The sequence below is a fragment of the Dufourea novaeangliae genome, unplaced genomic scaffold (assembly GCF_001272555.1).
Source record: "Dufourea novaeangliae isolate 0120121106 unplaced genomic scaffold, ASM127255v1 scaffold205, whole genome shotgun sequence".
NCBI classification, from domain to species: domain Eukaryota; kingdom Metazoa; phylum Arthropoda; class Insecta; order Hymenoptera; family Halictidae; genus Dufourea; species Dufourea novaeangliae.
Genome location: NW_015374106.1, coordinates 373,591 through 400,292, shown reverse-complemented (window position 1 = coordinate 400,292; position 26,702 = coordinate 373,591). Strand labels below are relative to the sequence as shown.

General features: G+C 36.0%; 1 protein-coding gene across 1 annotated transcript in view; it reads right to left on the bottom strand.

The window, feature by feature from the left end:
- LOC107190853 (dipeptidase 1-like) overlaps positions 1 to 26,702 on the bottom strand; it is a 201,346-nt gene that overhangs the window by 6,731 nt on the left and 167,913 nt on the right. Inside the window, exon 8 of the mRNA XM_015579739.1 lies at positions 13,877 to 14,053. Within this exon, the coding sequence (XP_015435225.1) occupies positions 13,877 to 14,053 (177 nt within the window). The remainder of the gene's footprint in view (positions 1 to 13,876; positions 14,054 to 26,702) is intronic.

The following is a 26,702-nucleotide window of genomic DNA, read 5'->3' as shown; positions in this document are numbered from 1 at the left end:
GATCGAGTTGGTATTGATTATGACGGTGAAGGAAACAAGGAATATCTTGATATCCGATCGCAAACAACTTTTTCCACTAATCCCAATTAGGTGACTTGTTCCATTAGTAAAAGCTCTTTCTGATCTACTTGAATTTAGGGGAATTTAACTCTTAATTAAAAGACGACTGGACTTAGAGATGAATAATATGACAACGACTACGTTGTAACACTCTTGATAACTAACTGAATGCTATTTTTTCGCTAACGTTTTGGGAACAGTGTGCCATTTTACTTATCTATTGAAGGTACTCGAACGTTAGAGCTGCAAAAATTCTCAGCTAGGTTGTGACAGTGAAAGAAAAATTTCAATTCGTCTTTACGACCTGTGGTATGTCGTCAAGGGTTAATTTTTGTGTGAATTATGATTTGATTATGGAGAACTTGAGAACGAAATTTTTGTATTTCGTACAATATGAAAGACGATTTTTTGGTAATATGTCTGAAGGAGTTCAAAGTATATTTAAGTTCTACTTACTAGTAATAATGTTATAGAATTTTAAGTACAGAATATTATCTGTGGTATATCTGCTTTAATCATATATTTGCAAGGTTGCAATGTGCAATAAAATTTATTGGAATTAAACTATAATGAAGACACGTCATAATTAAATTTATCTCTGTTTATTTTTTCTCATAGTACAGTGTAAACGTGGGCGATTCAATATAACAGAAGAAGTCGAAAATGTAAATATTTTTTATATGATTTTTTCTCTTTGAGATAATCGAATTTGATATATTGGTGAGGCTTGCCTGTTTTTGAATACGACTTTCCAACGTGTCTGCCTATTACATAATATTTCTACTTGCAACAGTCATTTATGCATGGTATTACGTATATGTTTGTCGTTGATTTTATTATTTCTTAACCGTGAGATTACATAAAATTATTGTAGTAGAAAAATAACACTATACTACCGGAAACGTTACCAAATATATATAAAAACAAGTGGAAATAATCCGTAATGGCCAGAACTGTGAAATAAGCATTGTTCAAATGCACGATTTGTTTGACAACGAAAATTTTTGTACACAATTATATTTTTAACTTATTTTTTCATATAGTACCATCTCCCTTGTCAGAACACCTTGCATAATAAATGTTTCAATAACAAATTGTCTATTGTAAGAAAATATCTATTAAAACAAAATCAAAGTGCTTATGGTCACCATAGTTTTTTTCTTTTTACCATCATCATAGATGTTTTGTTCAGTGGCTCGAAATACAAAATTCTTCGGTAATTCAACGCGAAATTACGCTGGCATCTGATTGTAGTTTTCAATATAAATTAATTCTCATAGTATTATGGATCTAGAATACCATGTTCGGCATTGGAAATCGTCGAATCGAACGAAACGATTCAAACTTTATAAACACGGCGGTGAAGCGTTACTAATCCACGATCGAGCTCATAAACGCATATTTCAATCAAAATTATAAGGCGGTATTCGTATTGTTCCCGTCTCAAATTTAATCCGAGAGATTAGTTTCAAGCATCGATGGAACGTAATTGTCATTTCGGGATCAGTGATTGGCAGGCGCAGGGCTCTGGCAGGGATTAAATTTTAGTCGAACTTCGTACGTTGGACTTAAGCGTTTATCCAGTATTGTGTCATTAATTCGATATCAGTTACGAATTAAATAATCCGTTAAGCTTCACTCTACGATGTCTTTCATGTTCGAACAATACAGCAATTAGACTATAGATGTGCATTCAAATTTCTGTATGATGCAAGTGGAAACGTGAGATTGACAATCCAATAATAACTTGTATCCTGATTTGAAAGTTATGGAAATATTGTAACAATTTATGCAGGAGTTTATAATACAGTCGATACTATATTTATTTATATAGTATTGTTCATTATACACTTCATTTAAGATCTATTTATTTGTTTTAAAGGTAGATAACAAGATCATGTAAATGGCCCTCCTAATGACAAGAGCTCTGTTTAAAATATTTGTGAACGTGAAAAAACGTTCGTGGGTTTATCTAGGACTCAAATGTGCGATTGTCACAATTGTCAGTATACTATGCAATATTTGATATAACATACCGTTGACAATACTCAATGCCATTTTTCTCAAGTTAATTTTCGTTCCGTGAAAAAAAAGACAGAAACGTTTCGTATCGGATACGAAAGTTCCGAGTTTGAAAAGCCGTAAATATTTAGATAATTGTTTTACCCCGTTTGTCTATACCGCGGACGAATACTTTAAAACGGATTGTATATTCTCATTGGGCCAGCTGCCTTTCCTATCCCATATATCATGTAGCCACACATATTGCAATCCCAATTTAATTCTACGGAATTCTCTGCAGAACTATTTTTTGCCAGCCTCATTGACCCAGGCCATTTATTATTTAATATAAACGTGCGAATATCCCCCGTGACTTTTTACCCATTACTCCGAGACTAAATTCCGCGCCACGTTGAACACGTACTTTTTGGCTTAAATATATCCCTTATTCGAATTTCCATCGTTCCCAGTGTCGCCTCAACGTTGTGTAAAACGAAGTAATGCATACATGCAATGGTCCTAGCCATTCTCGTCTTAAAGATTAAAATAATTATTTTTTATTTTCAGTTCAATATATAAAGGGTGGGGCAATAACTATGTCCACTTTAAATATTGCCGTTATTTGTAATAATATGAAAAAATGTTATATACAATATTTACACGGTATAGAGGGGGGCATATTGTGACGAAAACATTTTCTGCGTGGGTGAAGGCATAGAGGAGATTTCACGGTCATCTTTATTTTTTTTAACGAAACGCTATATTTTTTTTTATCGCGATGTGATAGCTGGTGTTGAGACGACTTCAGCGAGCTATCATTGAAGGTCATGCAAGGTCAAATGTGGTAGTAAAATAAACTTTCTTACATTACTAGCAAACGATGTGCACATTTTATACGAAGTAGATTGGGGACTTTATTAGAAAATGTATCACTAAACGTTCTCCAAATGATGTGGTTACAGAACGACGGGTGTCCAGCACATTATGCTCGGAGAGTAAGAGATGCACTGAACGAACTTTACCGAAATAAATGGATAGGACGTGGAGGATTAGTTTCTTGGCCACCTCGTTCTCCAGATTTAACCCCATTAGATTTTTTTCTCTGGCGAGCATTGAAAAATGTAAGAAAATTTATTTTACTACCACATTTGGCCTTGCATGACCTTTAATGATAGCTCGCTGAAGTCACCTCAACACCGGCTATCACATCGTGACAAAAAGAAACATAGCATTCCATTAAAAAAAGATAGAGATGACCTTGAAATCTCCTTTATGCCTTCACCCACGCAGAAAATGTTTGTGTAACAATATGCCCCCCTCTATACCGTGTAAGTTTTGTATATAACATTTTTTCATATTATTACAGATAACGGCAATATTCGAAGTGGACATAGTTATTGCCCCACCCTGTATATGTATACACATATACAGGGTCGTACATGCAACTTGTTCACCCTGAATAACTTCTAAAGTATGAATTGTATTAAAAAACTTTTTATAGAAAAGTTGTATGGTTTGGAGGGATACATTATGTAATGCATATATATTTTTTGTAAGTGGAGGTGTTTCGAAGATTTGAAGGTCAACTTCGTTTTTTAAACGAAATGCTATATTTTTTTTGCCAAAATATCGAAGAGCGTTAAATTTTGAGTGAAAAAGCACTAGTAGAAAAGTCAGTAGAATAGCCGTTTACTTATCCGGTAGAAGATATCGACAACTTGTGACGGCTGTATTTGATTCAAATTCACTTGTATCGCATTAACACTGGATACTCGATAAAATTCCCAGAAGATGTAAATATCTTCTTACGAATAATATCGAGTAGGAAGTGTTAATATTCCCTTTGATTATCACGTATAGAGATTGTTCTGTCCACAAGTATCTATGACGTTAATCCGAAAATGCACGTAAACCACAGAAGTCCGCGAAAAATGTCCACACACTTCGCGACTAATTAGATCCGCGCTCGGTTCCTCCGTTGCTTTTACCACTGTACAGGTTACACAATAATAACATCTACAATAATTAATTTATAATTACTATTTGTACTTATTTTTAACATACAATAATTAATTTGCACTATTTATAATAACCACGTATCCTAACTACTAAATAATTACCACGTAATCACTAAATAAACTAAAATTTAGTTTTCCGAACATGAACTCTATTTGCTCGAAGAATGCAAGGGACTCCATTTGGAAAGGACAACTGAAATGTCGATCCCCACTCTTCCATAGTCAATACTTTTTTGGAAGGAAAATGGAGAAAGTGTTTTCGAGGTCGCGTTTCTTTCCGCATTATTCTTACAGCAACATCTTGTATTTTTTTTTGTACAGCACTCGTGGCTCGTGGCCACTCGGCCACGATGCCGAGGGTGTGCGAGTCTGTACATTATAAAACTGTCTCTTGTATTCTGCAGGGCGACCACCCGCAGATTGCCTGTACGTGTTGTTGCCATCGACGAAGGCCTTGCCTATTATGTTTCCGGCTGTCCCTCTTGAAATTAATTGCAAAAAGAATCTTTAACACTAAATCTACCACGACCGGTCAAAATGACCGGTTTTGGCTTACTAATTCCTACCTTTCCGAAGGGTTCGGTAAGTTTACTGTTAACGTGGAATGCTAACTCCATCATCCTTTCATCTTAATTTCATTTTAATATATGTTTTATAATATATGATCCATGTTTATTGCATATTCTCTTGCGGGTACAGGAACCTCGAACACTTGGGGTAAGATGGAAGTGGTAATAAAATACACAATGCACATAATACACACCTTAAGTCACTATTCAGTGTTTCAGGGATAAAGATATTTTCTAATCGAGTGAAACTTCAAGCGAGGAGTAATTAACGAATGCACTCATTTAAAAACATCCTGCTGCACCTCGTGACGCAGGACAATATCATCATAAACCGCGACATCTGCCGGAGTTTTCGAACGAGCGCCGCAGTTAGTTTTCGAAATTGGACGTTTTATTAGGTCGAACGGAACGGAACAATAATAATCCGCAGTCTAGTGATGATTCTGTTCTTCGGAAGCCAAAACATTCTGTCACCTGCTCACTTTGACGGATCGACAACGACTGGATCGGGCTGAGCAGGCGACGAATGCTCACTTCGAGCCTCGAAAAGAGAGATTTTTATAATGTCCAGACTCGCACACCCTCGGAATATCGTGGCCGAGTGTTCGTAACTCGCGAGTGGTGTAGAAAAAAAAATAGATGTTGCTGCAAGAGTGGGGATCGACCTACTACGCGACCTCCGAAACACTTTCTCTATTTTCCTTCCAAAAAAGTATTGACATGGAAGAGTGGGGATCGACCTACTACGCCACATCGATCCTATCTAGGGAGGATCAGTTCAACATTTTCAGTGGTCCTTTCCAAACGTAGTCCATTGCATTCTTCGAGCAAATAGAGTTCATTTTCGGAAAACTAAATTGTAGTTTATTTAGTGATTGCGTGGTAATTGTTTAGTAGTTAGGATACGTGGTTATTATAAATAGTGTAAATTAATGATTGTAGATGTTAATTTGTGTAACGTGTACAGTGGTAAAAGCAACGGAGGAACCGAGCGCGGGTTTAATTAGTCGTGCAGTGTGTGAACATTTTTCGCGATCGGGACAATGGCAGTGCACGTGTGAATATTTTTCGCGGACGGGTCAATCGCAATGAGCGTCTGTGTGTGTGTGTGCGCGTGGATATTTTTCGCCGACTTCTGTGGTTTACGTGCATTTTCGGATTAAATTCATGGATACTTGTGGACAGGACAATCGCAGTACGTGATGATCAAAGCGAATGTTAACACTTCCTGCTCGATAATATTCGTAAGAAGATATTTACATTTTCTGCGAATTTAAACGAGTAACCAGTGTTAATGCAATACAAGTGAATTGGAATCAAATACCGCCGACACAAGTTGTCGACATTTTCTACCTATTTTTCCTACACGTCATTAAGTCTTTAGAGTGACTGTACACCCCTTACCAACTCTGCCACACTGAAAGTCCGTGCCGTGCGGATTGCCATCATTTGGGTCAAATTTTAAACGTTTATAACTAGCAAACGAAGCATTTGTCGCAATTTTGTTACTCTTGATTTCCGTCTTATTTTGTCTCCAAAAATCACCCCTTAACTTTCTTCCCACTAGTGGTTGAACACCCTGTATATGTACACAGTGGCGTAGCTGAACTCGTGTTTATAGAAGATATTCTAGACAAATATTAATATTTAAATATTTAGAAAAATTATTTTCAAAAAAGTGCCACAAGTATGGGAATTGGAGTGGGGTTTAAGTTATACCACAATAACGATCTCAAATAAGAAGCCCAGATTGTGCAAGAATGCTCTATAATTGTGCAAAAATTCTTTAGCCACCTACCCAATCCCTTGGCTTAGATCCCATCGAGGAGCCGTGGGATAAAGTAGACTATAGTATTCGTAAAACCATAGTGAATAGCAAAGGTGGATTAACAAAGTGTTTGATAGAAGAATGGCAAAAAGAGCTTGATTATTTACAGAAAATAATTTTTTCCAACAGTTTAAAGCACGCCATTCAACAGAAGGGGTATCCAACATAGTATTAAACCTTTGTAAACAAAAGTGTTATTTTAGATTTATAACCTAAATTTGTAAAGTGTCTGAATACAATATTTTGTGATTTATCTTACAATATTGAAACAACTGTACATAACAAGTCGATAGTTTTTTTTATTTTGGTATCTAACTACTGCACTGCCATATGTCGTAATATATTTTTGTTTGCTCGTTGTTTCTTTATCCAAGATATAAAGATTAAAAGTAAAAAATGATACTGGTGTCCGAATTATTTTAGCGATCGACTGTACATCGTAGCATTCATGATCGTGGTCGTTGCCAACTTGTTAGGACCGTCTCATTGCAGTCAAATGATAATTGTGGGTGAGTGTTCTCGACAATATTTATCGAAATGTCACTCGTACTTCAATTGTACGTTGAAGTTGCCCAAAGGAAAGTAAAAGGAATACACACCGCGCAACTGGTTAATAACTTTATTATAAAATGAGTGTGTCAATTATAAACTGTTAAAGAGAATTGTATCGAACTGATACGTCCGGTGGTTGACGTGAATCTTCCGTTCACGACGCAGGAAAATTCGCTCCACCCGTAGGAAACTAAAAAGTGGGGCATTGGGCCCTACCAACGCAAATGCTAAGACGCTTTCCAGCCCACGCAACGCCTACAAAACCCAAAAGAGGGGATGCGCCAGACAACGTGGAGTCAGAGGAATAACAAGGGTAGCGCCAGGATGGCTACACAGAAGACCCTTTTTCTCCAATATCGAACTCCGGGCCTTACGCTATGCATGGCTAGGTTTACGTTACGTCAAGTGCCATCGATAACGGTACGGTCAGGACAACTTTCCCAGGAAGTCTCCTGCCGTACTTGAGTCCTAAACAATAAATTTAAGCAAAAGGCACCAGTTGACTCTCAAAATAACATTTCTTAAATTACGATGGCCTAAACATCAGCTCGTCTCAACAATAATTACGAGAGTACCATTTTTTCATACATTAAAATAACGGATTCATCGACATACGTAAGCAACGTTTATTTCTTGCTTGTTCACATATTCTGTCTTTCACGTACATGTATCGATATCACTACTAGCTTATCTCGGGCAGTTCCTGGAAGGGAAACTCTCGAGGGATTCGTTGAGTGCTCATCCTCGGTCCCTAGATACAAGCATTTAATGGGTCCCTGTTGTGTTCCAGGAGCACTGTGCATATGCTCATCTAGAGGCATTACAGTGCAGCGAAAGACTATATCCGCCGTGAGAGCACTCGTCGCCTGTACAATTTATTGCCATGATTGCAGCTAGCTACTGCATGTCCCGATTGACCAGCAGTAGAAAATACGAAAGAAAAAATATTCAACCAGTTTCTATTTAGTTTCATCAATTTCTAGTAACATTTTCTTCCGTTCTACGATCAATATTCTGAGTCTTATGTACAAGGTGTCTAATACACCAGGGTGTGGAATATACAGAAGAGCACAAAAGTAAACTAACAAGAAACTAGAAGGCACATTTAACACGTTGACTGCCACAGTGAAAAAGGCCGTACGTAGCCAGACACACTTTATTTCGTTTTTTAAGTCATAAATTGTCGAAAATATTTGTATTTAGTTAATAGAGGTTGTAGGTCTTGTTTTAAATTATACTGCGATATTAATTTCATGCAAACATTTTATAACAGTGTTTAAATAATCCAGACACTTTTCAATGTACGTGTTACCCATATTTGGGTGACGTGGCAGTCAAAGTGTTAAACTAAAGAAATCTGTTCCTTGTAAGAATATACCTGTGTATTATACTTTTATTGTCACTTTTTACCAAATTCAGACATATCTATAATGTACACATGACCTTTCTGTGAGCTGCTAAATATGTTAGAGAATTTGGTTGGTTTCACCACAGAGCATACCCTATTAAGTTTCAGAACTTTAGGTAAAATTGTCTGGTTAGTAGAACTTGCTAAAAGAAATATGAATATTTTAACGTTTAAATGTAATGGCGTTTGTTCTGAAATGATTTTTATACGGAGCAGCTTCGTCTAGTTCCACTAATCTCTCTTAGCATTTGTTTTAATTTTAATTATTAATTTCATACTTAATATTATACGCCTCATATGTAGTGCATTAGAAAAGTTTTGAGGAACATAAGTATTATAAGCGAATGAAAACATATATGACAATTTATTATGTAATGAAAATGAAACATTTTATATTGTTCAATACCACGGAAATATAAGGAATTCTATAGTAAAACAATTAAATTAGAAGATACCTTAAAAGCTAATTCTATAGATGCTTCGCATTTCTTAATTTCTTATTACTATTATTTGGTTTGAACTATACAAAAAATAACGTAAAACAGTGTCTTATTATCCGAAAATTTGTACATTGAAATATCAATGTTTTCTAGTAACCTCTGTACCGAAAGGAATTTTTTTAATGCTAAAGATATTTTCTAAATGAACTAAGATATAACGCATACAGATAAAGATCAAACGCATAAATATTGAGAGCATCAAAAATAGGTACTGTTTTGTAGTTTCTTTTCGAACAAAAATTTTATTTTCCTCCATAATGGCGTCCTGCAATTCTGTAAGTGGGAACCTATTCGTAAGGCAGGTCCAATACGTACAACAGCGAGGACGAACACGCATAAGACATCTTTAGTGTTACAGCCAATAAATATTTGTGCGTTAAGGGGACATCTGTTCCTAGTGAAAAGGCGTCTTCAATAACGGGGAATATTCTCACCGACGAAAGGAACAAACTCCATCTTGATGGACGGAATAAATTAATTTCTTCGAAATGTTTACAATTCAAAGATTGGGAATTTGGGAATGAGTAACCTTCACTTATTTAATTTATTTGTTCTTTTGTTTTATTTCATTTAATAGTTTTATTTTATTAAAAATAAACAAAATTACCATTTGCATGTTATTTACCGAACATTATTTTAATGTACTCCTAATATACACTTAAAATTTGAATCGATTTCTTGAAGATCGATTCTTTAGAAGGCGATTTTTCATCTTCCGATTCGAATCGATCTGAGAAATCAATACTATCTAAAAAAATCGAGAACCCTACTACTGCTCAGAAGTGCTAGGACACTTAGCCTATATGTATGTGTATAGAAACTGTGATGTCTTGTAAGAATTGTCTATTTCCAGATACGTTTATTATTCCATAGTAGCATACGCGTTAACCATCGAGCTTTAACACACTACAGCTACCACATCCGGTCAAGTGGCGGTTTTTAAACTTTTAATTAATAATTCTTCATTCATTCTTATTTCTTTCGTCACTTGACTTTACGACTATTCCAATTCCTATAATACACATAGAATCATTTTTTCAATATCTATCTCTCTTCTTATTCCGTTTTTTCTGGGAAACGTAAGTAACGTAAGCTCATTTGATCGGTTCGATAGAAATAGGTATACACCCAATTCTATTTTTACACGAATTGGGTGTATATAAATTGTCGGTAGATTAATATTTTGTAACCAATATTTCTTTCAGATTTTCAGCAGTTTCGTAACACCCTATAACATTTATTGCACATTCGACAAGTTGTCCTAATACTTATGAATGTCAGTGTATAATAACGGTTAATTGAAGTAACGAACGTTGTTAATCCGTCGTTTCATTTCGTTCTGTAAATAAATCTGAAATTCTAAAGAACGAGACATTCACAATTGTGTGGCTGCACGGTTAATCCGGTGGATGAAATGAGCTCGGCCGTTCCCCAGAATTGACGCCATAAGTAGAAACCGTTGTAGTGTGATGCGTGCAGCATCCAAGCTTCGAATGACCCCGAGCACGGGGAGGGGGGTGGGGGGCGATGCGGAGAATGTAAAACGGCACACGTTAAAGTTTTTGGTCGACCCACCCTTTTCACCCAACTACTCGTATCCGTTGGCCAACGAAGAGATTATTCGGTTTTAGATCAGCAAACACGCGACCAGAACCAGGTCGGATGTTTCGGAAAGTTCATGGTTGGTCCGGGCCAACATCGTTGCAGGATTTGAAAACACGCAGAGAACATAAATGTGACGAGTCGTTCTTTTGTTTTTTCCCTCCCCCCCTGCGAAAATACAAAATTGACTGGGCGATCGGAAAAGAAAAAAATGAATTTCTTTTTAGAATTGTACGGCGAACCTTCTCTGTCTGCTTTAACATTCTATGGTGTTATTATTTCTTAAATGTGAACTTGAAATATACGCTACAATTTAACATATGTTCGCTAGCAACGTCACGTACATGTTAAGCTGCGTCTACATTATATAACATACCCGTTATATGTATAACATTTTGCTTTCTGTTTTTCTAACAAGTCTTACAACTTTGCTATATAACGTGTTATGTTATGTAGTGTAAACGCAGCTTAACATGTATGTGACATTGCTCGCGAATATACAGGGTGTCTCAGCTAACGTGATCATCTCGAATAATGACTTAACGGTATACTTTATGCAACTTTTGAGGCGTAGAACTTAATTAGCATCAAGGGGCACATTTTACAAGGTACGTGCTTTTGTTGTGGCTGACATTTCAGAGATTTCAAGGTCACTTTGATATTTTTTTAATGGAATGACCTATGTTTTGTACCATAGATCGATAGAGTATCAAATTCTAAGTAAAAATGTGCAGACCTTCATACGCCCTAAATCTAATAGTTAAGGAGATATTAACGAAATAATCACTGTATTGAAATCGGGGGGCATCAGTTCGAGCATATATCGAGTTATACATATACAGTGGGTGTAAAAAGTATTCGTACACCCTTTAAAACGGAACAACTCTTTTAAAATTGGTCCAAATGACTTGAGTTTTTTGTGAAGTAAGAGATATTAATTTACTAAATGATGTGAAAAAAAAAATTTGAAAAAGTTGCAATTGGTCCGAATCGCGAAGAAAATATTAAAGGTCGTGTTTTACAACTTTTTAATCTGAGGCTATAATGAAAATTTAATAAATACATATCGAAGATTTATGTTAGTTATATTACATGTTGAAAATTTCATCAAAATCGGTTAACGTTGCGCTACGAGATACAAACGATTAAAAATGTTGAAAATCGCAGTTTTTCCCGACTTTCGATCTACAACTGTAGTAAATCTAACAATTCTCATATCTTTTAATGTCTGTCGCTCGTTTCTGTATTAACCGATTTCAATGAAAGTTTCAGTATGTACACAACTTTTTTTACTACACATCATTTAGTAAACTAATCTCCCTAACTTCACGAAAGAACTCAACTCATTTGGACCAATTTTAAAAGAGTTGTTCCGTTTTAAATGGTGTACGAATACTTTTTACACTCACTGTATATATAAGTCTTTGAGTAAGATCGTGACCCAAAATACATACTAGTATGAATGCACTTGCAGCTGAATTTGATTTTAAAATATTTAAATATCTAAATTTGTCCATTGTACTATGAATAAAAACCAACTGTCCTACATCCATGGGTTGCCACGTGCCCCAAACCATAATAGTACCTTCACAATGTTTAACGATATTTACAAAATTTTATAGTTATAATTGTGAATTCCTTTACCTCGAACTTTTCAGTTGTTTATTAATCCCGAAAATGTTAGGGAAATCATATCCAACTGCATTACTACCATGATCTTACGATAGTAAGATGCTACAGAAGTATTATACGAACCTCACATTTGTAAAGTGTATATTTAGTTTTGACTCTCACTGTACGTAGGCGAAGTTTCGGCAGACCTTGTCGCAAATGTAAGCACAAGCTTACACTTATATAAAATGTTCATTTTTTAACGCCTGTAACTCTGTCATTTTTAATTGGATTACCTTGAAACTTGCACAGAATATTCTCGAGATGTTGTATTTAAAGAAAATGTAGAAAGTGAAAAATCGATTTTTTGAAAATTTTCCTCGAACTTTTCGGCTGTCTATTAATCCCAAAAATGTTAAGGAAATCATATCCAACTGCATTACTACCATGATCTTACGATAGTAAGATGCTACAGAAGTATTATACGAACCTCACATTTGTAAAGTGTATATTTAGTTTTGACTCTCACTGTACGTAGGCGAAGTTTCGGCAGACCTTGCCGCAAATGTAAGCACAGAAACAGCACGGTCAAAAGGAGCAACAGCGGTATCTCAATTAGCAAATGAACTAAGCTCACGTAAAAGAACAAGCTAAAGAGGCCACTGTATGTAACAAAGCGCGCAAAAAAGTAACAATGTCACGAGAAGCTTCGTGCTCAGCGATGGAATCGAGCTCAGATGAGCAAAGGAAAAAGCCGAAGGACATGTCGCGAAACGAGGGAAAAAGGAGAGAAGAATGAAATGAAAGGAGGAAAATCGACGTGTATACCATTGGCTCAGGAATACTCTCCCGGCGATACGTATAGTTGGACAAAACAAAGGGACAGCTATCTTACTCACGAATACGTTTCGTACATCTGTAATGGCGGAACAATAGTCCAGACACTCGTTAAATTCTCGATTGACTCGAGAAGACTGACGTGCAGTTTCTTTAATATGGATTTAATGTCGCATCAATTGCATAAGACTGACTTTCAAAAACATTTTTTACCAATAATTCTCGACGTTAATGATTAACCTAAGATTTCATACATTTATTACGTATGTACACTGACGAGCAAAACTCGGCTTCCACTAGGGGAAAAAGTGACGTAAGAGAAGGGCCTTCTACCACTTAGTAAATTTATTCCAGTTACTAAAATAAATGTTAAATCGAATGTTAATTTGGCATAAATTTCAGTAATTCCAAATACCAAGTGGTACAAGCATGGTAGAAGGCCCTTTCCTAACATTACTTTTTCCCCTAGTGAAAGTCGAGTTTGCTCGCGAGTGTACTTGATTTCTAAAAGCTACACAAACAACAAAATCTTGACGGGTATTTAATGAAATTGTTCAGTTCATTTCGAACGTCACACAGCTCTCCATAAAATTACTGTTTTAATTGAACCTCAGAAATGTTTTGGCAAAACCGGCTATGTCCAAAAATGTTTACTTATAACCATATATAAAGGAAAGAAAGTAGTTGTTATCAGTATTCCGTTCTGAAATGCTATCAAAAGCTAGACGAATGAGAAAGCAGGCATGAATATGACACGAATTCGTGAAAGCGAAAGTACCTAACGTTCCTGCGAACGAATGTCAAAATTGGTTCAACCTTTTCACGCTTCCGAACCGATTTTCATATTCTTGATTTCTCTCTGTCGGTGTAGTTGTGTGGAAGAAACTCACCAGATTTTTAAGCACGTCGTCTGGCACGTTTCTAGTGGAATTGCAGAGTGCCCTGGCAGCACTGTGAGAGAAAATGACCGGTGCCCTCGTCGTCTGCAGAGCCGCCCTCATAGTCCTTGTCGAGACATGAGAGAGATCCACTAGCATCCCCAGTCTGTTTAGTTCCCTGACGACTGCCTGAAAAAGAATGATTAGGTTTCCTTTTTTTTTAAATATTCGATTTTCGTTACTTTTGGAACATTTGAAATTGAATTCTTTTTCGAATCGATTGTCATGGTTTTTGACATAGTTGTATGGTATTTACATTACAAAATGTCAACCTATAAAAAGTGGAATGAATAGATGCTCGATTGGATTTCAATAATATGTTCCTTTTATAATACTTACTCTTATATTTTCAATACCTTAAAAAATACCAGTAAATTACCGGTATATCGGTTTTGATTGGAAATTTTATCGAATTACCGATATTTGAAAAAGTTGGTAAATTTACAGTCCCTAGTCGCAAAGTTTTTAGTACGACTGTTTTGGTACTTTTTGAGTTGACACACAAAATTAATCTTCATGTGACTATTTAAGACGAAGGGAACAAATACTTGGTGAATCATCAAATAATAATGTATTAAAACAAGAAATTAAATAACGAAGACTAATGGTGGTGACGTGATTTAAATATGTAATGTACAGAGAAGTTGACTGATCGATGGTTGACTTTCGACTCGAGATTCTAGCTGGATGCGATGGCGAGACAAACTACAAAGAAGGAAGAATCATTGCTATTGTCTAAAAATTGTCGATTTCTCTCTTAAGCGGAATTGGTCGACTAGGTGTTGGAGGTGGGTCACATCCAAGCGAGACGGTAAATGACCAAAACATCTTCCTTGTCTTTATGCATTGAACCTGGATTCCTGGAATCAACTGTCGTCAAAAATGAGTTTGTAAAAGACTTCTATTATATAACGACACGTGAGCATACAGTTTACAGCTGTTCAGAAATCACGGCTTGTAGGGTCTGACGGTAATAAAACAATTTAGGTGGTCGAAGTGATATACTATGTGTAGTTGCTATTTCGCCACGCGACAGGCTGTATTCTACATGCAAAACTAATTGTATTTTCCGATGATGCCGATATCCGAAACGTATGTTTCCGAGAAATTAATGGTTACAACGAAGCCTCGAACGCAATTTAGTCATTCCTGGTCCCTAGATATTAGTAATTGTTAAAGCGAAGACTCGAAACCAATTTCGTCATTCTTGATTGTCGTCTGAGTTTAGCATGTAGAATCCACTCTGTGAAGGTGTCCCACATTTGTATTAATACCCTGTATGCAGGATGTCCCACGTAAGTGTCGCCACGAAATTTCAGGAGATTCCTTGAACTTTCCAAAAAATTGTTTCAAACAAAAGTTGAACTATATTTAAGCGTGCATAAGTTTCGAAAATCACAGTTTGTTTATCTACATTTGTTCGGGGGATATAAATGGTACCTTTTGTTTGTTTAAATAAAACTACAGCATTTTTTAAATATTTTTTATTAGTACAAGTTATAAGAACTCCAACAACTATAAGTATGTTACAAGAAAGACACAAATAATGTATTAAAAGTTAACAGAACTTATACAACGTTGCGGTCTACTTGTACCTTTGAGTCTTCGATTGTTTCTGAAGAGAACGCCTTGATATCTCACAACTTTTCTACGTTATTTATATTTTTTTGTATCATATTTATATAGTTATCGGATTTGTTACTATTCGTTCTGATGAAAAATATGTAAAAACTGTTACAGTACCATTTAAAAGACAAAGGGTAACATCCATTTATCCAAAAAAAAAAATGCAGATAAAGAAACTCTGATTTACAAATGTTATGCTCACTTAAATATGTATAGTTCAACTCTTGTTTAATACAATGTTTTATGAAGTTGAAACAAAGTCTTGAAATATCTTGGCGACAATGATGCGAGACAGCCTGTATAAGGATATATGTATATTTAAGTATGAATATATAAAGATGTATGTAATACAAATTTAATATATATTTAATCTATATAATAATTTAACTTATAAAGTTAAATTATTTAAATAAAATTATAATTCATATATTTGCTTCAATTTTCAAAACATGCTTAAAGTGTACAGCATTATCCGTTATTGTTTTATAGATTAATTGTAGAACATGTTCAAAGAAAGAATGCGTGCAATAAATAAAATAAATAAAATTACTAAATACTTATTTCAATTTTCACATATCAACATGTATGATACTGTTTGTTATACATATTATACATATTATTATGCAAAATTTTGATGCAGAATGTATGAAGCCACTTTAAACTTTTTGTCTATAATAGCATGAAAAATAGTTTCCTTGAATGCTTAAAGGTGTTTAAAGAAGTAGTTTTGTTAATCAGTCTTGGATTTTTCATTACGTTTACTCAACAATCAGGATTAGTAACACGACTATAACTTCATTTATAATTGGTTTCATGAAAACTTGACTTTAAGCTATTAAAAAGTATTACTAATTTCATTGTAACACGACTATAATTTCATTTATAATTGGCTTCATGAAAACTTGACTTCGCTATTAAATATATAATTAATACTATTTAAATATATAATTAATACTATTTAATTCGACTAAGCTATTAAAAAGTATTACTAATTTCATTGTTCCTGTATCAGTAGTTGAAGTGAACAATAATGGAATGGGCATTGCATTTAAAATGTTTCTCATTTTGGAAAAATGATTGTATCCAATACAAAAGACATTACTAATAAAAATTGTTCATTCTAGTAATTACACAGGTGAGGAAAATGGTGGTATTATATGCAATAATGAATTGAAAATACATAATAAAATAATTATCGCCTTTCAATTTTGCGACAATTGATTTTAATACTACATTACTCTTAATTCATAATACTTTTTAGGCCAGTATTTAACACTTTGACTGTCAAACTATCCTATAGGGTTAAAACCTATGAAAATTTATTTCCTTTAACATATTACCGTAAAAATGAATGTTTAGCTGCAAATTAATAAATCAATCACCCATATGTGAGTGACGAGACAGTCAAAGTCTTAAATGATAACTAATAGAAATATGTTGTTTGAAATTTCTGTTCGGTTTAATATTCAGTACATTTTCAAATGATATTACCATAAACCAAAAATAATTATTTTCGGTGAAATTTCATACACGTTCCGCAAATAAAATTTCCCTGGCCACCATTAAAAACCAATAAAAATAAACATTACCTTATCTACCATTGATGTCTACAATAAATATAATTCGAAAGACATATCGTTGCGCGCGCTCGGGTTAATTGAACTCTCCCGACCAAAATAAATTCCGTTCGTCATTGAACGTACACGGGGACCCGCGGCAAATAATTGTCACGTAGTTAAAGATCGATAGGGTGCGAGTAACGAGGTACCGCCGCGCTGGGGCGGTTGGGGTCGGGGTGAGGAGGGTTGATTCCCGTATTCGATTGGACGCATCTAATTTCATAGATGCGGCTGGAATGTAAATTTTCATACCGGATAACGGATCGACAGAGAGATTACGCGATTTTGCAGCTTGCATTACAATTACTGGGTGGACAACTTTATTCGGTCGCGCAAAACGGCTCGAATTTCGTTTCGGTCGCGATATTCCGTTTTACATTCGCCGCTGCCGCGGACATTTTAGAAATTAACGGACGTAACAAATGGCCTTGTGTGTTCACCGTCGAGATGCAACCGTGTGGCGCCCTTTAATTAATAAAACGAAATAGCACGCCTCGTCCGTACATGAGCGCGGCCGTGTTGCCTATCTCTCCCTTTATTTTTTCAAACCCTTTCTCCTTTCCCGCACCCCTTTGCGCCATTTTCTTTGTTTCCGCGTATACCCGCAACCAGGTTAGCGTACAAGACTTAACTGTCTGTGAATCGTGGCCGACTCGCGAGAATGAAAATGTGTACAGGCTTTCGTACCGTGCTGCCGCTGACAGCACGCATTTTCGTGTTACCATTCCGTTGTTTCGATTTCGCGCTCTTTGGCCCCGGGTGCCGCGCGAAGGCACAATTTTATTCCGTGGGTTAAACCGCGCCGGACTGAAAGCAAATTTACCAATGTGTTATCTGGGACGTCTTGGGCAATAATTTACCAACTAACATTGTTAGGGAATTAACAAGTTGCAAGTTGTAAATTGTAGACTTCTGTTGCGCAGTTTCTACAATGGTATTTTTCTTATTTGTTGATTTTATAAATTATATAATATTTACGTGTGAAATTTTTACAAGCCTTGGAAACCTGCTTAATTTTTTTTACAGGTTAACTCTTGCATGGAGATAGCTGAGTCACCCGTTCAATATGCAGCGATGTTTTGAGGATAGAGAATATATCTAACGAATAAACAGAAATCAATTTTTATACAAGTTGAACAATATTTTTGTTATTTTCTACAAATTCTTTTAAATGGGTATGAAACTCTTACAGTATAGGTATATTGTATGTGGCATGGGTCACGGGTTACCCGGCCATTGGCTTTCATGGTCTGTCATGCGAGAGTTAATGTCTCTGACTATTGATTGGAGAATTCTTAATGATTGTGTTCACTTTAAACATGAGCGTTATTGGCATTCCGGGATTCAAGCAACTTTATATGCGGTGCATCAAAATTATTGACCGATAGATGTAAGAAATAGTATTAGAAGAATTATTCATAAATGCATGCGTTGTTATAAAGCAAATCCTAAGGTACTGACGTATTTAATGGGCAATTTACCCAAAACACGAGTTTCGCAAGCCCGACCATTTTTTAATATTGGAGTTGATTATTGTGGGTTTTGGGTTATTCTTCATAAAAGAGAAGAAATGATGAAAGAGATAGAAATTATAGGGTTATGTAGTCGTTTTTGTTTGCTTCGTTACCAAGGCAATTCACTTGGTACTTGTAACGGATTTAAGGGGTCATGCTCAGTCAGGAGGCGGAAAAAGGAGTGTTCTTTGGGAATTTTTTTCTCGAAAACTATGAGACCTTTTTCAAAAAAGGTGTTGGTGTTTCAAAGATTGCAGTTTATAGATTATAAGGTAATTTTTTTATTTAAAAATATTTATTAGTAAATAAATGGTGAGCTATCTCCCGGATGTCTGTTCACAAAAAGTGAACTGCCGTGATCACTGTAACTTCGTAACGGGTCATCTGAAATTAAAAATTCAGCAAGATTTATGTAATGGAAGAACCAATCTTGTCCTTGAACGTGAGGCTTTTCGAAATATTGATTAGGAACAAAATAGCGGACGTTTTCCTGAAAAAGTGCGATTTTCACCTAAAAAATCACTCGTTCTTGGTCAATTAAAAAAAAAGTATAGAACGAACAAAAGAATCCTTCGTTCAAGGACAAGTTTTTCTGATTTGAAATGAGGCGCAAAAGGCTTCGTGTAAATCGACACAGTAGTTTTCGAGAAATATTGATCACCGATTTGAAAAATGTAGTTTCGAGAAAAACGCGTTTAAAGTTTCAAGTCAAGCTTACACTTATATAAAATGTTCATTTTTTAACGCCTCTAACTCTTTCATTTTTAATTGAATTACCTTGAAACTTGCACAGAATATTCTCGAGATGTTGTACTTAAAGAAAATGTAGAAAGTGAAAAATCGATTTTTTGAAAATTTCTGACTGAGTATGACCCTTTAACATCCGGGGCATGTATAGGTGCAGTAAAACGTTTATTTGCGAGACGAGGTACAGCGAAAAATGTTTATTCAGACAATGGAGCTAAGTTCGTTGATATAAAAAATGAATTACTAAAAATACAGTCATTTTGAACTTCAGATAAGTATAAGAACAAATGATAGGATTTCTTCATACACATATCGTTGAACGCTCGATTAATTTAACTTGATTCCGTACATTTACGTTTAGACACGCTCAATTTGTCACGATTTTTGGGGTGTCTTGATTAAGAATAATGATCATACTCGCGTCGATTCTGAGAGAGGGAACGAGAAAGCCAGGCGTGTTGCAACGGATGAAGGGACCACCGAAAGGAAGGGAAACTAGGAAAAATCGAAAATGCTCAAGAAAAGAAAAGAAAATAGGGTACGAGTGAAAAATAACCGGGGAAAACGAAGAAAACAGCGGTGTTTCGGCTAGCGAACATTAGCCGATGGCGTAAGCAAGCCGTCTCTCCTATCACACGAAAATAGAAAGAAAAAAAGCCGGGATGCATGGACCAGGATGTCGATACGAGAGAAAGGAAAAGAAGGAACACAATGGGCACCGTCTTTTTTGCAACCGCACCCCTGCATTAACGAGAAGCCAGTGATATTCGTTTTTCACCGGCACGCGTGATTTTCCCAAGACAACGGATACTGGGTGTTTACCTTGAATTAAAGTGCCTTTTCACGTACATATGTGGCTTTTAGTAAGGAATATTTAACCCCTTAACGAACGACTATTTTTCGGACGGGACAGGATTAACGAACTTGAAATTCACCTTCAAAGGCAATCCCAACTGGTTCTCTAGTTAAAATCAGTACTGATTTCTCGTGGCGTAAGATTTATAGATACGTACAAAAATCAAAATGTAATCACAGATTTGAATTTGTTTGCAGATTTGTCACCGATTTTTAACCCATAGAACTTGTCCACGTGATACACGTTTTTATACGTTCAGGAGTAACGTGCACGTCGAAAAGTACTAAAAATATATAATAGGTAATAAGGTTAGCGATGTAAGAGTGATGCAGTGTAATATGGGGTTGTAAATAAATTTAACTGATGATGAGTAATTCATGGGTTTCATAATATACGTAGACTATATTCAGGCAACAATAATGAATAATAAAATATTAATGAATAATTAATTTTGTCAGAAATAAGTATTGTATTTCGCAAAATTAGTAGATTACTAATTGATACGTCCAATGCAAAGTCTTAACCATGTTAAAATTTTAGTAAGTCTAGCGGCTTTTAAACGTTAAAGACCACACTATATTATTCCACCGATTCGTCCGACATAGGTTGGCGTAACCCAGAGCGTGTTTTTGCCTATATCTCGAATATACTGTAAGTACTTTAGTCACAAATCTTTAGATAAAACATCACAGTCATAACCGTTCTTTCTATCATCTTGGAAAATAATTATCGGAGCCATTTACTGAGTTTCTATAGTTACGTATTGTGAACAGTATACCTCTTCAAAAGAAATCTATTTTTAATACTTTGATGGCGAAGAGCATCATCATTTTACAAGAAACTGTTATTTTAATTTCAGTTCGGAAACTTTCGGGACAGACCGTGTATAATGGCATGGGGAAATATCATGGAATGCAGTAGGAGTTTAAAGCAATAGAAAAAAAAAATAGGGAAAATATCGTATGTGAAATATATGTTGTGCAAAATCACTTTTCCGGAATATATGTGTCATCCATTAAGGGAGGCAGAGTTTACGACAGAAAAACGTTTCGTATGGAAGTTTTGCGGCTCTCGGAGGGACGGATACGGAGGCAGTCGTATCGCTGGATTTTTAGCAGTTAATTTCCTTTATTTTTCAAACAGCGCAGGACCATTTTTCAAACGGAACGTGGGACTCACCGTTTCAACTTTTCTTCTTCGTTTTACCGGGGCTCGAGGAATTACGGACTAGTCGGCGCTGTATTTAATGGTGTCTGGCTTTCCTCAACGCTTCCTGCAGGTTTTCGATATTCGACATCTTATTTATAGGGTGTGTATGGCTGGATCTGTTGAGTCCGTTGCCGGTGTTTCCCTTGGTTTAGAACGTTACTAGTTTATCACGACCCACATACGTAGGCTAAAATTTTAATGTGACCAATACTGAGGTATCTGATAAACTTAATACACTATCATTTGTATTTAATATTTATATTCAGTAACAATTGAGTGAGGGGTCCAGTGCAAGAGTTGGGTGTTGTTTGGTATTAGGTCCAGTAAGAAAGGCATCCATTGTCACAAAATGTTGAAAAATAAGATTTTCATTCATTCTGGCACCTCTTTGTGTCTAGTTATTATCTCATAATTTATAATTACGTGGAAAAATTCCTGCCTGTATTTATAATTATATGTATACTACTTTTTATAAAAGCCTTGAAACCTCACAACGCTACTGTTGTGGCATATCTCGCTCTTCATTCAACCCCTACATTTAATAGAATACTACATAATACATGTTATAGCAAATACGGACTAACAAAATATTTAAATACAACTGCCGTTATGAAAAACAATTTAATTAATCAACACTAGAACTATCACAGAAGTCATCATGATTGGTTCATATTGGGTTCAACGGAAAGTGTTCGCATTTTTTGCAGAAAGTGACCATAACATCCAATTCATAACTTACAAGAGAAGGTTCCAAACCCGAAAGTTCTGATTTTAATGAAACTTCGCATGAATGTAGAGGATATTGAACTATGCCTAGAGCAATTTTCTTCGTGCCAGTTTTCACTATGAGGGGTGGAATCAGCTCTTAAAGTTTTCGCGTTTTCCCATTTTCTTGATATAACTTTGTAACGTTACGAGATAGAGGAAAACTGTACATACAGAGACTGTTCAGTTTTTCATGATCTATTACACTACTGGAAGAACGGTTTTCTACGATGCGCTATTTATGAACAAAATGATTTTTTTGTTATTTTACATACAAATTATAAACCGTAAGAGATAGAGTTAGTCATTTCATGAAAAAAATATGCATTTATTAATGGTTTAGTGAATTATGAAAGTGTCATTTATGTTTTGTAACTTACAGAAAGTTTTACATGTGGGATTCTATTAACCGACTTATAAAACAATTACAAAAGAAAATAGACGAGTTCGGAGATCGATTTCATTGCAATCTGCTGCGATGCTTTATCATGACGGTGGGTGGCGTTTCCTCTCGCGACGGCATGATCAATTACCATGACTATTTATAACATTGAAAATTCGATTTGGCATGTCATTATTCAAATTCTGAAACGTCTCCACACTTAATTCATACCATACCAACAGTACTGAAGACTTTAGATGATCTGGTGTTTGATACACATTCATTCATTGATGAGAAAAATTCTGTGATTGGTTGATTGAACGCGAACAATTCTGTGATTGGTTGTTCCACCAGATGAAAGATTCGAATGGTACATTTGTACAGACTGTTTTATGGACTGAGGAAGATTGGCACAGATTGCGAAGATATTAATACAAAAAATATGCATTATTGGGCAACAGAGAATCCACATTGGATTCGTCAAATTGACCACTAATACCTGTGGAAACTAAATGTTTGGTGCGGTATAACTGGTCACCAAATCATTGGACCGTAGATACTTTATTGAAAAATCATTAACATGTCAAACATACTAACGCTTTTGATCGTTATTGTCCACACTGGGAGTAATAACGGTTACGTCGTGAACAATCGCACTCTAGAGTCTAAAAACAACTTTCACATATTACATAGAGAGTTTCTTAGATCAGGTAATACAACCGGATAGAAGGTGATTCTACAAGAAAAAATAAACCGAAAAAGAAAAAACCAATTCTTTTGTTTTAAGTTTCGTTTCCGAGAAGGTTAGGCTTGGAAATTTAACACGTTCCGTGCCACATGTACCACTGGTGGTACAAGCAGCCTGAATGGGAAATTTAACGTGTACCATCGGTGGTACGTATGACACGGAACGTCTTAATGTTGAACTGTAGTTTAAAACAAGACCAACAGCCTCTATTACCAAAAGACACATATTTTCGGTAATTTATGACTTGAAGAACGACATAAAGATTGTCTGGCTACGTACCGCCTTTTTCACTGTGGCATCGAACGTGTTAAGAATTCGTCTAATACGCGCGTATTCGTGATATGTAGCAGTAAGTAGAAACTACCTGTAATGAACAGACACGTTAACCAAGTCCTATTCTACTGCTCGTGTATCCAACACATTTTCAGATTCGATTATCTTGAAAATGAAGGGTCACCTGAACAAATTTTATTCCTTCTTCTCGATTTATTTTTTCTTACGCATCTTGACGGGTTATATTACCTGTTCTGAGACACCTCATATAGTCGTCGATTGAGTCCCTGCTCACTGATCGAAGCTCCAGGCCACATGTAATTAACTAATTAATTCATCAGTAATTTTAAATTAAATGGCGTTATGCATGCAAGGTGTAACACCAGTAACATGTTAAAACAAAAAATGCTTGTTTTTCTCGAATGCGTAGCAATAACTTAACTGGGTCGCTTAGAGATGCAGAGGAGATTGTTACGAGACATAAGCAACAACAATTGTGAACCTTAGACGTTTCACTTTGTGATGTAATAGTACCGAGCGTCATTGCCCTATTCTCCCCTAACGTCAAACACAATATCTACATTCCATGGTGTCGCTTTTGAAATGCTACTCACTGGAACTAAAATTAACATTTAATCCTCCGAGAATTTTATCGAACTGCATAATATAAATTCAACAATTACGCCGAAACTGTCAGAATGAAACGTTAGATTATCTCCGAGCGATTTATTCAAATCGTTCGCGACCTTAAAGTTTCATTTGGTCGATTTGTGACGTCATACGACGGTATTGAAAGCCACGTGAATTCAATATCGTGGAGAAAACAAACGGGGGGAAAATCCTTTCGGCGGTTTAGGTACTTGGTTACATCACGAAATTATTTTGGGGGGGGGGGGAGGGGGTGATGGTGGGAATGGCTTTGAAATCCTCAGATTAGTGGAATTTTGTAGTAGATTGTCTGGCAGCGTGCGTCACTGTGTCCTTCACAATAACGATTCTGTACCGACGTTGTTTCGATATGGCTTCGTGCCTCCACACAAATACAATAGAGCCACGGTTGAGGCGATTCGCGGATGTAAATGAGAGAAATGGCTGGGGGTAGGAGAGAAAGAACGCAGAGAAACAAAAAGGAATCGAGGGAAAGGGCAACATCGAAAGAGAGAGGGAGAGAGAGAGAGGCGGATAGAGGACCTCGAAGAGGAAAGATTAAAGAAGGAGAGAAAAAGGGTGGAAAGCGAGGATGGGGAAGATAATAGAGATGACTTATTTGATTTACGTTCTCGTTTGCATCTCTTCTTCTCCCATATCCTACCCCCTCTCTCTCACTCTTTCTCTTTCGCTCTTGACTTTCATATGATCGTTCCTTTTTTTGCACGCGATAGAAACTACTACCGAGAGACTGAAAATTTCGCAGGATCGATGGTAAAGGGTTTCATCCCTTCGACTTCTCTATTCACAAAAAAGATTCATCTCTCTGTGTGTGTGTGTGTGTGTGTGTATATTGCTTTTTTCATTTTATCACCGATATATCGGAATTCGGTGACACGTAATGTCAGAAATTTTAGTGAAGAATTTTTGTCGATTTTATGTCTGAACACCTGAAAGTTTTCTATGGAATTCGATTAAAACTGGGCCACCACGCTCGTAACTTCTGGAAGAACGAAGAAGAGCCGTTTAAATGGAGCGAGGCGGCATCATTGATTGCTTTCTATTAATTATTATTTCCTTCTTTCGCTGGCTATACAGGGTGAGGCAATAACTATGTCCACTTTGAATATTGCCGTTATTTGTAATAATATGAAAAAATGTTATATACAAAATTTACACGGTATAGAGGGTGGTATATTGTGACGAAAACATTTTCTGCGTGGGTGAAGGTATAGAGGAGATTTCAAGGTCATCTCTATTTTTTTTAATGAAATGCTATGTTTTTTTTTATCGCGATGTGATAGCCGGTGTTGAGACGACTTCAGCGAGCTATCATTGAAGGTCATGCAAGGTCAAATGTGGTAGTAAAATAAACTCGTTTACGGAGATGCTTGAAGTGGTGACCATTTTGCGTTAATGCAAAGTTGCAATCGTATCTGAACCTATTCCAGCACATGCTGTATTATTTCATAGACCTCCACTTTTACATAAACGAATGGTCTAGAAAATGTACCACTACACGTTCGCCAAATGATGTGGTTACAGCACGACGGGTGTCTAGCACATTATGCTCGGAGAGTAAGAGATGCACTGAACGAACTTTACCCAAATAAATGGATAGGACGTGGAGGATTAGTTTCTTGGCCACCTCGTTCTCCAGATTTATCCCCATTAGATTTTTGTCTCTGGGGAGCATTGAAAAATGCTGTTTATCAAGAACTACTCACTACACCAGAAAATATGAAACAACGGATAATTGCAACATGTGCTAGAATAAGTTCAGAAACGATACATGCACGTGATGCAGCGGTACGAAGATTGCAACTTTTCATTGACGCAAACGGTCACAACTTCGAGCATCTCCTGTAATGTAAGAAAATTTATTTTACTACCACATTTGACCTTGCATGACCTTCAATGATAGCTCGCTGAAGTCGTCTCAACACCGGCAATCACATTGTGATAATAAAAACATAGTATTCCATTAAAAAAGATAGAGATGACCTTGAAATCTCCTCTATGCCTTCACCCACGCAGAAAATGTTTGTGTCATAATATGCCCCCCTCTATACCGTGTAAGTTTTGTATATAACACTTTTTCATATTATTACAAATAACGGCAATATTCAAAGTGGACATAGTTATTGCCCCACCTTGTATAAAGGCTAGTTGTACCTATATACAGCGAAAATTCAATTGTTCTTAATTATAGATGAACATAGCGTTCGGATAATTTAACGATTGTATTTGGGGACGATGAAAAATTATTTACTCAAGAATGTTCCGCTGTTGACAAAATACAAAAGCATTGTCGCATCTTTTTGTATCTTTTCAATTCAAAATGGCGATTTCATCACTAACACTAACACTATTAATTTTTAAACTAGAATG